Source organism: Mustela putorius, unplaced genomic scaffold (genome assembly GCF_011764305.1).
Source record: "Mustela putorius furo isolate JIRA1106 unplaced genomic scaffold, ASM1176430v1.1 tig00000785_pilon_pilon_pilon, whole genome shotgun sequence".
Classification (NCBI taxonomy): domain Eukaryota; kingdom Metazoa; phylum Chordata; class Mammalia; order Carnivora; family Mustelidae; genus Mustela; species Mustela putorius.
This window is the reverse complement of record NW_025421480.1, coordinates 7,781,027-7,796,928: the sequence shown is the minus strand read 5'-3', so window position 1 is coordinate 7,796,928 and position 15,902 is coordinate 7,781,027. Positions and strand designations below refer to the sequence as shown.

General features: G+C 47.3%; 1 protein-coding gene across 2 annotated transcripts in view; it reads right to left on the bottom strand.

Annotated features, from left to right (window-relative positions):
* DESI2 (desumoylating isopeptidase 2) overlaps nucleotides 1-15,539 on the bottom strand; it is a 42,811-nt gene extending 27,272 nt beyond the window's left edge. Inside the window, exon 1 of one of the 2 annotated variants that reach the window (XM_045084665.1) lies at nucleotides 15,299-15,539. In XM_045084665.1, the coding sequence (XP_044940600.1) occupies nucleotides 15,299-15,340 (42 nt within the window). In that variant the 5' untranslated portion in view covers nucleotides 15,341-15,539. Of the gene's footprint in view, nucleotides 1-14,686; nucleotides 15,269-15,298 lie in introns of those variants that run through there. The other variant, XM_045084666.1, reaches the window with a different exon arrangement.
* Nucleotides 15,540-15,902: the final 363 nt, after the last annotated feature.

Here is a 15,902-nt window from a genome sequence, read left to right as displayed (position 1 = left end):
CTGAACTAGTAAGTTATTTAAAGGAGAATTGATTTTTTTTTTTTTTAAAGATTTTATTTATTTGACAGACGGAGATCACAAGTTGGCAGAGAGGCAGGCAGGGGTGTGGGAGGGAAGCAGGCTTCCTGCTGAGCAGAGATGTGGGGCTCGATCCCAGGACCCTGAGATCATGACCTGAGTGGAAGGCAGAGGCTTTAACCCACTAAGACACCCAGGCACCCATAAAGGAGAATTGATTTTTAAAAGTCAAATTGCTGGCGAACCAAATGCCCTTTGAATGTATTTCAGACTAAACCTATTTTACAGAACCTACAGTTAGACTCTTCTGCTGATGAAAAATCGATGGGCGAGGTACTGGGTCCTGATACCACATCTGCAGCAGAAAACCAAGTTCTTGGTAAAACCTCCCTATCCGGCCTTAGCTTTGTTTGTACCTATGGCTGGTGTCAGATATTTCAGTAAAATCTGAAAACTTCTTGTATGGCTTACGTCTACCTGACCATCCCCCTGGACTGGGCTATAAACTGAACGAGGCCTGAAACTGAGCCTTCTTGAATTCTGGATCCTTCGTGCTGCCTAGGACCTAGCAGACCACTCGAAAGCTTGATGAATCGAAGCGTTGCAGCAAGGAGTTTGCCATGTTCTCCTTTTACTGTCTTTTTAACTGTGGCCCATGGAAAAGAGCACCTCCATTCTTTTACGCACTCAAGCAATGTTTATTGAACACCTACTACGTGTCAAGCACTGGCAATGAAGAAGCAAACCTGAAGTTCTTGCTCTCACGGAGCTTGAGTTCTCGACAGGTGTCTTCAACTGTAGGCTGCAACCTGTTAGAGGATCCCAAAATTTTTTCGGGATGTTGTTACCAGCCTTATGCATGATATATATGACTGAAATATAATGGATGAAAAAATGAAATATAATGGAACAGAACTAATCAGAGGACATGATCCAGAGCAAGGTTGTTTCCTGAACATTTGGTCTCCGTTACCCGTGTATAATTGCATTATGTAAAATGTATTTCTGAGTGGGTCCAGGATAAAATTGAGAACCACCGCTCTAGAAGGGTCCCCCCTAAACTGCACCTCAGTTTAAATCTCATTTAAAATCTTTGCTTACAGCAAAGCTATAAATAAAGCGAGTCAGACAAGTCTGATGTAGTAACATGCGGGCACCCCTCCTATGTGGCAGGGACTGCTGGGCGCCGGGGATACAAGGATGATTAACTCACAGTCCTTGTCCGCAGGGAGCTCAGTAAGAATGAAAACAGTCACAGCTTAGTGTTTAAACAGAAATATGTATATATATAGTAAATTAAAAACTCACTTTTTGAATGTTACCCTACAACACACTTCCACTTACTCTGTCTTTCATAATGACAGGAGTGCATGTAAAATACATAAACTACTTTAGGGACGTCCTGGCAAGCCACTTGGCCACAGTCACATGACGAGGGCTGAAATGCAAACGGAGCGCGCGGGTTTCACAGTTTCCACCTACCGTTTTCCGAACACAGGGCTCTACCTCCAGCAGAGAGTCTCACATGCTCTTGCTTTTCTTTACACGATCTTGAAGCTTCCTGAACAACCTCACAGTAAGATGGAGACCATGACTACTAAGTCATCATTTTTCCTTAAGGGTGAAGTTACAGTGACCCCTCAGGCACCACCATAGACCCAGTCTTTGCCTAAATGCCCTATAATGTGTCCACCCGGTCGCTAATTTAGTAACGTAGAGAACTATTCTGGGAGCTGTCCTTCACATCTGAAAGGAGGGGGAGAAATCTAGAAGATACGGTCCTTTCGGAAACGAGCATTGCAACCGTACTCCGAGTGGACCACTCTTTTTATACCGTTTAGGAAACAAGAGTACGCGCGACAGATTATACTGAGAACCGGAGGAAACAGCTAACGTATAAAATTCTTTATCTGGTGGCTCCTTTAACTTTTTGCTGGACAATGAGCTAGAAATGATAACTAGGCTATGGTACACAAACCAGTCTCAGGCCGAGTTGTTTATTTTCACAATTTCCATCAATGTTTAAAGGCTTAGAAATAGTTCCCCTAAGTTCATCTGGTCGAAAGGCTATAGACCAGCTGTCAACGCCAACATTCAAGGGGGGAGAAAAGGCTTTATGTAATTAACCCAAGTGTCACGCACACACTACGATGGAGATTTTGGAGCAAATGTCAAACATCCAACAGCCTGCTTCTAATGCCTCAGCTTGGGTGGCACTTTGTTCCCTGAAGGAGTACACTCCTGTTGATCCACTGAGGAAACGCGACAGATCGGGTTACTCAGGTGTCGCATGCAAAGGTGCAAAGCATACAGACAGCTCATTTTGCTCCCATAATCTGGCAACAACTACACTAACACACTGCTAACACTTTCTAGAGCTTATCATAGGCCACGTCCCATTCTGTGCATTTCATTTAAGTTGCCTCAAGATCGTACAACCCTACAGACTTGATACCCTCTGATTTCCGTTCCAGCAAGGAACCCTCTGTTTAGCAGGAAACTTTCCTAGGTCACACAGTTAAAAAGCAGGAGGCGGGATGCAAATTCATGCAGGCTAATTCCAGACTGCGCCACAAAGACAAAGAACTGCACACACTACTTAGGAAAACAGATTCCAGACGACAGGCAGATGGCAGGCCTGACCAGGGAGGGCTGGCTGTCCCAAGCCTCAATCGTGGCTCTTTGTCACATCGATACTCTTGTTTCGAACCAGTGCAGGTGTATGGGGCTCTCATGTGCCACCTGACAGACTAGGGAGGTCCGTCAGGACTGCAGAGCAGCAGGTCCCTCGAGGGGAGCAGCAGCTGCGAGCGAGATGACACAGTGGAGAAAGGAACTGTTTCAGGATGACAGGTCCTAAGGGGAACCCAACACACCTTTTAAAAGCCATTACAAAGTACCAAGTTCTGGGAATAAAGAGTAAGACCCTGTCTCTGCCCTCAAGCTCACGGCAGAGTAAGAACTTCAACAGGTGTACTGCTGAATTACTGTTTATACCCACAGAAGAGAGCAACTGGAATGGATGAAGGGGCCTCACACCCCACAGCTCCGGCTTGCTTCCTTGCTAGCCTTCTGAAAGTGGCACACTTCTAAAGAAGTTGATTAAAAAGACATCCTCGGGCTGGAGGGCATAGTACACAATGGTGGATGGCCAGTGGGGATAATGCGGAAGGAACTCTACTCAGCTCCAAGAGGACAACAGGTACCTATTGCAGCATACGCGCATATACCAACTGGAAGGCCAATTTCGGAGCCTTAACCAGAGTGCAGTGCAGGGCTGCGATCTAGCACAGTGGGAGGTCTGACCTCGGATGGGTGGTGGTGACTCCCACCCTGCGCACAGGAGGTAGGACGGAGCACACCATGATGGCAGACTACAGAATCTAACTCAGATGAGGATGTAGTAAGGGAGTGATTATTTTAAGGCACCAGCTCAAACGACTTTGGGGGGTGCCAAGCATAAAGTTGGCAGGGCCAGCTGGCAGGTTGGAGACCCAGGAAGAGTTGATGTGGCAGCTCCTCTGGAAGCCGGATTCCTTCCCTCTTAGGGGACCTCAGTATTTTCTTGGGGTCTTCAACTGATTGGATGAGGCCCATTCACAACATGGAAGATAATCTGCTTTATTCAAAGTCTACTGACTTAAATGAAGAGACTCTTAACTACAGAGAACAAACTGAGGGTTGCTGGAGGGGCGATGGGGGGGGCGATGGGCTAATGGGTGATGGGGACTATGGAGGGCATCTGTGGTGATTAGCACTGGGTGTCACGCATAAGTGATGAATCACTAAATTCTACTCCTGAAATCAATATTATACTATATGTTAACTAACTAGAATTTAAATAAAAACTTTTAAAAAATGCTAACTGCATCTGAAAGATGCCTTCACAGCAACATCTAGACTAATGTTTGACTAAAACCTGGGGACTAGCTTGGCCTCGTCAAGTTGACACATAAAATTAACCATCCCAGAAATAATCACAGATATAGGGGATTTTTTTTTTTTTTCCTACTGCCCACTCATGAGTTCCAGAAAGCACAGAGTGGAAGTCAGTCTGGCAGAGGGGTGGGAGAGGCGGTGAGATTCGGACAAATTAATAGAGAAACAGCACCTTCCAGGGATGGGAGGGGGGGAGAAATACAATGTGGTGGTGAAGGGCACAGACGTCACTGTCGGAGCTCGTGGTTCCAGACTGTGCGCCACCACTTACGGCGTGATTCTGAGCAGGTTCTTCAGGTAAACCTGTGTCATCATCTGAAAAAGGGATAATAATATGGGGCAAGGGCTCACATGTTGTAATCACTCAAGCTTAGTCCTTATATTATGGGGCGACTTGATATTCTAACACCTAACCCCAATTACCATTCGTGAATTTAATGTCATTGCACTTAAAATTTCAGTGAGTTTTTTTTGACAAACTGATTTTAAATTTTACTTGAAAAACTAACATGTGAGAAACATAGAATTCCAAAAGAGAGAAAGAGAGTCTTCCCTCACCAGTATCAAAACGTGCTGGAATACTGCAGTTACACATCTGGTAACGGGGCAGGAAGAGGTAGCTAAATACACAGCTAGCCCAGAAAGTCAGGAAGTTAGATTCCTAGATCCATGATATCTTAGTTTAGGATGACTGCGGTATGTGCCTCCAGTTAGCATAGGGAACCACGGATCATTCAATCAACAGTGTTGGGATAATTGGCTTTCCACTTGGGAAAGTGGAACGCCTATTTCTGTAATTTTAGACCAGGGAAAGCCTCTCCAGGGCTGACAGAAGCCAGAAAGGTCCTAAAACAACAACAGCTTTGACCACATGGGATTTGAAATTTCTGGAAGGCAAATATGCTTAAGAAACTTACAAGGGGGATTACTGTATTTACGACCATTTCATGATCTCTGTATTTGGTCCTACTTGTCTTCATTCAACATTTTTCTCTTTGTTTTCTCTCTTACACTGTATGAACTGTGTTCTTTCTGCTGTTTTGCCTCTCGATGTAACTTTATCCCAACAATACTTACGTTTATATGAAAAAAACTGTACACATACAATCTTCCAATACCAACCCAGACCAACTGCCTCTGCTGACCAAAGATTTGGGCAATATAATCTGGGACTTAATCCTCTTAACATCGTGTTCTCTGTGAAGAGCAACTCTGGACACTGGCACTGGAACCATACATAGCATTATAGATAATATATTTATACATTATATTTTATATACACATACACATATATATAAAATAGAAGATAGCAGTGCTAAATGAGAAGTAGAGCCCATGGGCTGTTCTTTCAGCCATTCTCAAGGTCTGAGTCATTTTCAGCTTCCCAAAAGGTGCCTGATACTCTCTAGGTCCTTTTGCACGAGTGACAACTTACGAAGCCACGGCATTCAGACAGAAATGTCTGCCCTCTCCCTCTGTAGCGAAGGCTCCATTTTATTTAGGCTTTGGTGTCATGAAAAAAAGTTAGCTTCATTTTGTCCACTGGACAAAAGTTACTGGAGTAACTTTTTTGCCTGTGTGTATTTGTAGGACCTTCTACTTTATCCTTAACATTTAAAAGTTAAGCCAGGCTTTGGTCGAATGTTCCTTTTTTTGACTTAAAATTTTTTTTTTTAATTTATATTCAATTTAGTTATCATCCGTGTATTATCAGTTTTAGGGGTAGAGTTTAGTGATTTATTAGTTGCAAAGAACACCCAATGCTCCTTCCATCAAGTGCTCTCCTTACCCTGCCCCCTCCCCACCTTCCCTCCAGCAACGCTGTTTGTTTCCTAGGGCGAAGAGTCTCTTAAGAGTCTGTCTTCCTGCTTTCTCTTATTTTTCCTTCCCTTCCCCTGTGTTCACCTGTTTTGTTTCTCAAATTCCACGAATGTTCCTAACTTTTAGCAAGTTCTGCCTGGCACTCGATCCTTTTAGAGCCTAACATTGACCCTTCTACTCAGAGTTCTCACAGATTTTCTTAATCTTGCTATTTTCTCCTTAGTTTTCAATATCCTGTGGTAGTTTTCAATAAGGCAATGTTGCTCTTCAGCTCTGTGGAAACTATCCTCATCTCGGGGTGCTCTTTCTTTGGTATCAACTGCTCTATTTTCAATGGTCCTCACGAACCTAAGAACATCAGAAATTCCCCTCAAAATCTCTCTTGCTTCTTGCTGTATGATTTACTTAGGAGGCCTGTGGCCTGACTTATTACCCTTTGTACTTGCACACCCTCTGCCTGGAACATTCTCTCCCTACACAGCCACGTGGTGTACCCCTTCAAATTTCCGGAATGTCTTCTTGGTGAGATCTTTCTGGACCACTCTATTGGAAACTGGTCACCTACACTCTCCTACCCCTCCTCTGTTTATTTTCCTGTTTAGCCCTAATGCCACTTAATATACCGTATTATTTTTCACTCATGTCTTGTAGTTTTGCTACATGCATCTTGGCCATGGAAGATAAAATAACTGGATGACAGTCTGGCTTCATTTCTCCAAGGACGCATGGCGTGCCCTGGGCAGGGTTAATGTACCGAAGCTAGTTGTCAATTATTTCTCCATTAACAAAGCTCCTATTTTTAGGTTTGATAAATCTTAGCTAGCGATCTCTACACTGACACGTAGATGTGGCGCTCTTCAAAGAGTGGCTGGTAACAACTATATATATCGACTTGATAAAAAATACGGTGATGGAACCTACTGGAAGTGTGAAGTACAGAGTGTAAAGCCAGACTGCATACTGTACTGTGCTAGCACATGAGAACATCGCAGTTACCGTGCTAACAAAGCTCAGTCACAAACGCATCACAGCACTGGCGGTCTTCCATGCTTCCCCGAGAACTTTGGAATGTCTGTCAACGAACACGTGACAACACGCCAAGACAAAAACCCAGCCGTGCAGAAGGCTTGCACAATGCCATGTAAAGCTCAGTTCCACATGTGCATCCCGGTATCTGGCAACTGATACCTCTCTTAATGCAGGAAGAAACTTTAGTGAAAGAAGCAAAATTGTGATGCTGAGTAAGATGAATCAACAGGCCAAGAAAAGAAAAGAAAAGAGAAAAGAAAAAAGAAAAAAGATAAAAAAGGAAAGAAAAGAGAAGTGTAGTGTACTGCTACAAACTAAAGACTTCGAAGACAAGTGCCTGGTACAATCCACAAGATCAAATCAGTTGTTTACACAATATTGCCATGAGTCTACACGCATTTTAAATGCATTCAAATATGTTGTATTTTGCAATAAAGTCCTTTAATTTTGGTGCTCATTTTTCATGATTATGTCCTTTCAAATGAAAGTACCTCTTTTATATTTTGTGATTTTTTTTTTTTTTTGCAAATTGCCTTACAGTCAATTACTTTTGTGGCAGAAATGTTGGCAGCAAAGATGTCTGTGGCAAAGATGTTTATGGGGAAATCATCTAGAATATTTTACTTACTTTTTCAGTTTATTCTGTTAATAGAATGGCTCACATAGATGGGCTTGGAATGAACCTATTTAGCGATCTGCATATATTAACTATTTGCATTTTCTGGATTAAAAATTTCAAAGAGCGAGAAAAACCCAAACAAACCCATTTTCGTCATTGGGGAAGAAAAGAATATGGAAACAGGAAAGATGTCAGTTCTTCCCAAGTTACTTTAAACTGCTCAAGAACCAGTGTGATTCTGATTAAAGCAACAAGAACAATCTACAGACTGTGGGGCATACATCCACAAGAACTGAAAGCAGGGACGTGACAGGTCTTTGCACACTTACGTGCACAGCACGATGACTCCCATTCGTCAAAAGGTGGGAGCAACTCCGATGTCTGCTGACACATGAACGGATAAACAAAGGGGTGGGTACACATGCATACAGCGAAACATCATTCAGCCGTGAGAAGGAAGGGAACACCGGCACGTGCTACAACACGGATAAACCTTGGAGAAACTACGCGAAGGGAAGTAAGTCAGCTATGAAGAGACGAGCACTACCGGGTTTCCCTTCTTCGATGTATCTAGCCAAATTCACAGACACAAAGTAGAATGGTGGTAACGGAGGTGGGGGGGGTGTTTAATGAATACAGTGTTTTCAGGTTTCGCAGGATGCACACGCCCTGGAGACTGGCTGCACAGCACTGAGAATGTGTGCTACTGAACTATACGGCCATCAGCGGTCAAGGCGATAACTTCTAGGTGTATTTTAACACAATTAAAACAACAGCAACAACAAAGTGACAATGTATGGGATTTTTCAGAAAGCCTAGAAAAGGAAATGAGTAACAGCTAATAAAAACTTGGGAAAAAGAATGAAAGGAAACTGGCCCAGCCATATACAAAGATACGCCATGAAATTATAATAAAAATAGTGCAGGAACGAGACTCACCAATTCTGTACAGGCAAGACTTTAGTGTTATGACAAGGATGCCATCCTAATTTAGTGAGCAAAGACTTTTATTTCAAACGATGGGGGGGGGGTCAATCAGTTTTTAAGTTATTGTTTTGGGAGGCCGGTCACAGTCATATACCCATGTCTATTTCAGATTAATTGAAACTTACAAGTTATTTTCATGTGTCTCATCTCCCTCTATTATTTTTCTGCCTTTCTTATAGTTTACGATGATTTATTTTGGCCTTCCTCCCTTTACACTCTATTCACCAACTGGGTGAGACTTGGAACAAAATTGCTGCTTTGGAATGTAAACAATCTTGTAGAAAATCAGTCAACAAATGAAAAGTAAAGTATGTCCTGTTTTAAAAGAACATCTATTTAATGGAAGAATTCACCTACAATAGTCGGCTCTCCTTGGTATTTAATAGTATTTAATTTACAAGTTTCGCTGAATTCTATTCTGTGAACTTGAGCACAGATGTGACGTCAGGGCAGACAGACCAAACACCAGCACGGTTTGAAGGGTCTTCGGTCACCAACATGCCACTCACAAAGGGTTTCCATGCTTTATTTTTAAACTCTATTTATTTAAGTAATTCCTACACCCCACACGGGGCTCGAACTCTCAATCCCAAGTCCAAGCAGTCGCACGCTCCTCTGACTGGGCCCGTTGGGCACCCCTCCACGCTTTATTTTTTGAATACTTCAAGTCTTCCACTTGAAGTTAGTGAGTTAATACTCATTCCATGCCGAGTCCAAGGACTGCTAAAAGGTATTTCTGGGTTTACAGAATACCGTTCCTAGATGGTGTGATATGGAAAATGACTCTGCGGGGGGTCTACACCCTCGTTTCCCGAACTTGTGAAACGGTCACTGTGAATCATGGCAAAGGGTCTTTGCAGACATGTAAGCCAGAGACACCTGAAGACAGGGAGCTTACTACCGTGGCATATCCTCATGGGTCCCCTTTAATGACACGAGCTATTAGAAGCGGAGAAGTCTCTCTGGATGGAGGTACAAGAGACGCAGCAGAAGGGAAGTCAGAGACATGGGAGCTGAGAGGCAGACTCCAGGCACGGCTGCTGGTTTGAAGACCGGGCAGGCAAGAGGCTTTAAGCAGCGGAGAAGGGCTCCCTGCAGCAGCCGGCGAGGACTGGGCCCGCGACCCTACGACCACAGGCAACTCAGTTCTGGCAACCCTCTGGATGGGCCTGGTGGTGGGTCTGCCCCCGGCACCGCGCCGGCTGCCGGCCACTTCAGGGATCTCAGGCTTGCGAGAGCCCGAGCAGAGGAGCCCCTGGGCCCCCCCGCCCTTGTGACCACACAAGGCACACCCCATGTACCCTGTTTTAAACTGCTAAAATCTTGGCAATTTGTTACTGCAGCAATAGAAAACAAACACCTAGAGAGACTGAATTCTTTTCTCATCTCTACTAAATGGGGACAAAGAAAGGAGAACGCCACGGGTCATGTGGGAGGCAGACTTAGGGCTGTCGTTCCCTCGGCGGGACTCGGACTCACGGCTCCCGGGTCAAGCTGGCTGAGGCAGCAGAGGAACGTCAGCTCCGAGGAAATGAGAACGAGCTCCCGTTAACCGGTGACTCCACGTGAAGATTCTGACAATGTTTTCAAAAAGATTATGTTTCAAGGAGGGACTCCTTGTTCTTGGTTTGTCCCTCTTAGTTGTCAAATGACCGTCACTGCGTCAAGCAGAGCGTCCGCAGGCGGCAGTGCAGGAAGAACACGGAGGCGAGCTGGGCCTCTCACGGGGCGCCACACCCCCACCTCACAAAATAACCCGATTAACACCCACTTCCTCAGTCTAGGCCCACAGTGTTTAAAACAATAGAAAACGATGTCGAAGAAGAATATCTGATGTTTTTCCCGTCCCTTCCCGTGATCCCCACCCGCCTCGTTTGATCAAAAGCTAAAATCTAGAAATACATTAAGTAAAAGTAGGGGGACAAATGCTCAAATAGGTATCGGCCCAAAGAGAAGGGATATCTGAAGGCCTCTCTGAGCCATTTCTCAGTATGGGCGCCATTCCTAATAAAAGCGCCTCCTGGAAATCCCATGCATGTGGTCAATGTTTATGGAACACATTCTCACGACAGATCCTGTTCTAGACACTGCTGTCAAGGAAGCTGGCCTAGCGGGAAGCAGGCAACTAGAACACGTCTGTTGGAAGGTATGTGCAAAGTACAAAGAGGGCACAGGAGTTCACTCGAGTCTGCTGACTGTGGGCTAAGCTACAGGCAGGAGGAGCGGGAGGCGGCCGCTGGACAGAACATTCCAGGTGAGCCCAGCAGGAGTAAAGATACTGCGGCATGAACTACTACAGTACAGCCCATTCATGTAACTGAACGATCCCATCACGTGAGCATAAAGCATCTATGCTGGGGAGGGAACCAGTGGGGGACCAGTAGGAGGTCGGCCCCTAATAGTCAGGTAGGGGTCACATCATAAGGGGCATTAGCCTCTACCTCGCAGGCGAATGTGAAGCCGAGGAATGGCACAATCATTCACATATCAGGAGATCGCTTTGGGAACAGAAGAGGAAAGAGATTCACATGAAGACCAGAGACCGCAACCGGGAGAAGGCTATTATATGAACAGAGATAACCAGCAACATTGGAAATGAGCATAAGGTCCCCAATTTAAGGAATACTCAGAAGGTAAAATATGTGACAGACATCACGGGCTTCCAGCTGACTTCCGTTCCAACTCCCTGCCTTCCTTGCCGCGGCTCAGCAGGCGGGCCAGGAAAGCCAGCTAGCCCCTCTCTCGGCTTCAGTAGCCACAGGTGAGCCCATTCCAGACCATTCCTTAGGAGGGGAGGGTGGCTCTGGCAAAGCATTTTCTGTGAAAAGGAGAAAAAGGCTCTACTCGCCTCTTTCTTCACACCCTGCTGGAGGACATTGTTTGGTGCCGGGATGGTCATTTCCCAACTAGGAGGGGACAAACCAGAACAAAAGCCAACAGGGAAGGGACAGACAGCAGCTCGAAGGGTGGGAAGTCTGTCCTTGGCGCCCCCCAGCTGAGCTGCTGAACTAACCCGGGATCATTGATCTCTGGAGTCAAGAGGAGTATCCTTCCGGCTTAAGCTACTGATGGTCAAGCTATTGCTTTCAGGCAGAATCAACCAGACTTCGAGCGGTGGGGCCTGGGGACTGGACTCTGATGGGCTTGTAATACAGAAGCAGCAGTGGTTTTACTCCCAGCATTCTGGCTTGGGAAACCAAGCAGAAGGTCATCAAGACAAAATTATAATCCAAGACTGGGGGTGGGCAGTGTTGGGTCGAGTAAAGGGTGACTCTGAGCTGGGAAGGGAAGGAGCATGCCGCATGCTGACTTAGGTGAAGGGTGTATGTAGATGCGTCTGGAACTCATTTAAAAAGTCTGAATTAGACGCACAGATGCATGCGAAGTCAGGTCACACGCATATGCCCTCACGTGCTCTTGGAGGACTCAGACGGAAGCAGGATGGTCAAAAGAAATACGGACCCAAACTTCCTTATTTGAAGAGTCTTAGTGCTAAGGCTCTGAAGATGTACAGATGCTATTTGAAAATAAGAAGAAAGCAGCTTACTGAATGAATCTACAAGTATTATCGTGCTACCTCATGTTGGTATTTTGTAAAAATTCATTAGTGGCCAAGATGATCCGAAATGGCACAAATTCGGGGTCTCTGGCAAATGAAGCCCTCGTGGGAGAGAGCCTACACCAGACACTGGCCCGGCACCTGACCCTCAGCTGAATCACCGGCTTTACGTGTGCCCGTAAACTACGAACATGTGAATAACCTCATTCCAGGACCCGGAAATAACCCAGGCCATGTTTTATTGGCAGCAGATTACCCCAAAGTACAAAGAGGAACATAATCACTGAGAAAGCAGCAAGCAATAATTTAGCTGCACTGTGTAAGATTAAGTAACCTTTTAAGGATTATCCTATCCCTCCATGAGAAGAAGTTAAGACAGGTGACCCTGATATGATTTCTTTCTTACATGCAGCAGTTCTGGAAGAAGAGAAATGATCAGCAATTCCCCATCTAGGGAACAGGAAAAATGCAGTCCGAGCTGGAGCAGGTGACAGTCTCCCAGAGAGCCACAAGGATACAAGGCAAAGGGTCCCTATAAACTGATTATGAGTGAAAAACAGGGGTTGATTTTGATGTTTGCAAAGTCTAGTCTGGATGGACTCTGCTAGACGAGGCCTGCACAGACAAGAGCGATCCCCATCAAAGGCACCTATGATGCATGAGCAGTACAATCAAAGATAAAAGAGATTTGACCTTGATATCAAGCAGAACCGTTTCAAAACCAAGACAACTTGAGAAAGAGCAGTTTAAAAGACACGATCTTCTACCTCAACACACTGGTCTTCATTCAAAAACTAACTCTGATCACCCTGCTCCCTACCATGAAAACTTTAGATGGTTCCCCTGGTTCAGAGACCAGCCCCCGCTCAGTCCTTGTCCCAGCCCCAAACGAATCAAGTTCTAATCAGACTGTCCGTTTTGTCTCTTTCACGCAGGCTACACTGTTACAGGGGACCAGCTGTTTCCCAGTCCCACCTGAGCTCTCCTCCCACCACTGTTCCTGTGGACTGTTCTCTGCCTGGAGAGGTCCTGGTGCCCCTCCGCAATCCCTAATTCTACAGCCCACATGTGGTCTCCTCCTTCACACCCTCTTCTGCCATTCCATGATCAAAATCATGCTACTTTGTTCCGAATTGTTACTACTGTTGTACCTCCTCTATGAGAGTCGCAATTCCTCAAAGGAAAAAGGATAATTCAATCATTTTTGTGACTTCTCCAAGGTCATAATAATTGCAGGCTGCTGAATTAGTGACACGAAACAGCCACAGCCTGAAAGCTGTCCAGAGAACATGCAAGGGCAAGTTTGTTAGAAGTCTAATAATTCAATTATTTACCACGCTGATAGACACTCATATTCTCCTTCTCCTCCTATTGCTAGGAAAAAGCAATTGATAAGAAATAAACACAGAAATTATTCAGTAGAGGAGATAATGAATCAGACTGCAGTCTAGAAATTCTAGATCCTACTTTTAGTTATCTGGGCAGGTTTAATTTACCCCTTTCTCTACCTGCCTCCTCTGTAAGTACCGACTTTACAAAAGTGATATAAGGAATACAATCTTTATTAAAAGACAAGTTAATATTTTTAACATCTTTCAGATCACTCTTCCCTTTGAAATATACTGGTTTACGTGTGCCTGTAAACTAGGAATATGTGAATAACCTCATTCCAGGACCCGGAACACCAATATCATCTCAAGCTTTTCCTACAGTCACCACAATTAGCAATGCTTTTTGTGATTCAGAGAGTCCCTAAGTGTAAGGAAGCCTATTACATGCCAAAGAATGCACTGGCAGTTTTATTTTAACAAGCCAAATTTCTCTCTACCTCTACTTTCAGATTTTAGTCTACGATCCTCTGGCCACTGCATAATCCTAATTTATAAAGGGGTCGAATGACCCAGAAGAAAAAAACATACTGTGCTCTCAAAAGAAAATAATGCTGTGAGATATTTTGTAATAGTCTTCATGAATAAACAAGAAACCAAATGCACATCACCGGGGTGGAGACAGGCAATGAAACAGTAAAAAGGCAGTAAAAACTCTTGAACAATAAAGGCATCCAGTACCATAAGAAGTTGACATCTAGAGAATGATTTCTAACCCATGACCTAGGCCAAAGACCTTACCAAGTGCCCTGCTGCTCTAGGCCCTCCAGTTTGCCTCTAATTTTTTTCTGCATGTTTCACTTTCCTCAGCCTGTCAACCCACCTCCGAACCCAGAACCCACGTCAACGGAGACCTCACCTCAAGTCCCCAGCAGTGTCTAGCCCATCCTAACATAATTCCCAGATTAGGGCACGGGGAGCTCCTCTCTACCCAAGAGGTGACAGAGTAAATTTAGAAATGCAGACGCAGTGCCAGGGAATGCAAAGTTCAGATCTGCGAGTGAGAACCATGACTTCTGACATCTAGCACTTCGGCTCTTCTGCCTCTTTAAGCCAACAAAAATGACGAGGACTTCTTCCTCCGCCAAGAGATTTCGCACCTCGAAGGTAGAGGCGACTCTCTCACAAAGCAAAAAACGCACCATGCGAAAGCAAACAAACCCAAGCTCGCATCTTAACTGCCACGACCATCCCCTACCGGGAACTTCAGCTGCGACTCTAACAAAGCCGTCCTGGGACTCGATTCCGTGGGCTGGCCGTCCTGCAAAGTTAGGTGACCTCACACACAAGCTCTCCCCTTCCCTCTCCTGCGGTCACGTCAGGTACCTGTTGCATCACCTGGCGAGTGGTCTTCAGAGGCCAGCGCAGGAGCCCCACCAGGACCCCCACTGAATTCAGCGGGGCTTGCTCAACTGGAGCCTCGTTCGCGTGGACGAGGTTGCTTGCCCTGGAGGCAAAGGGGTGCTGGCGCCCGTTCACCTTGGACGAGATTCTAGCACCGGCACCGACAGATGGGACTTTCGGGACTTGGAAGGGCTTGGGAGTTCCTGAGGACCCGGGGCAGGAAGAGGTGCTCGGGGACGGGGCGGCCCGGCGTCCGGGCGGCAGGAGAGGGCGGTCGGACCCCCCCGACGGAAGCCTCGCCCGCAGGACGCCGATCCGCCGCCCGGGGGTCGGGCCCGGCGCGGGCTCCGGGCCGCGCAGGGGCCACCGCCGGGGCTCCAGGCGCCGCGAGCCCGGGCGGGAGCCCTCGGGCGGACCGGGCAGCGCTGCCCGCCCGCCGACGGGCGCGAGGATCCCAACAGCCTCCGCTCCCCTCCCCCACCCCGAGAACTAAGCTGGAGGCGGAGACGCGAGGCAGGAAGCGCAGGGGCCGGGGGCCGGGGGTCCGAGCCCCGCGCCGAGCGGCCGGAGGCTGCCGGCCTGGGCCGCACTCACCATGTCGTACACGTTGAGCACCACTAACTGGTTAGCCCCCATCCTCCTCCCCGCGGCCGCCGCCTCGTCCTCCAGCCGCTCCGTCTCCGCGGGGCCGAGGCCGCTCCCACCCCCGCGGGCACTTCAGGGGGCCGGAGCCGGGCACTACGCGCACAGCCCGGCCCGCGGCAGCCGGCGCGGGAGCATCGGGGAGCCGGGCCGCTCCCGGGCGCCGCCGACAGGACCCTCTGCGCCGACGGGGCCGGACCGCTGGCGGGCCCGCTCCGGCTCAGGCGCCTCCCCTCGGCAGCGGACACGTGGGGAAAGGCGGGGCCTGAGCGGGGCGGGGGGCGGGCGCCAGGCGCCCCGGGGGCGGGGCCGGCCCGGCGCCGGGGCTGAGCCCGCCTGCGCTCTGGCTCCGCGCGGCCGCACCTCGGGACCTAAAATGGCGCCTCTCACGCTGCAGGAGCGGGGTCCTAGAAATACTACAATTCCCGGCATGCAGTGAGGACCCCCCCCCTTCCTCCTCCCTCACTCTCCAGCTCGCGGCTGGAAGCGCAGAGGCCGAGTCTCCACGACTACGGCTCCCAGCATGCCGCGGGCCACTCCCCCACCGGCCCCCCAC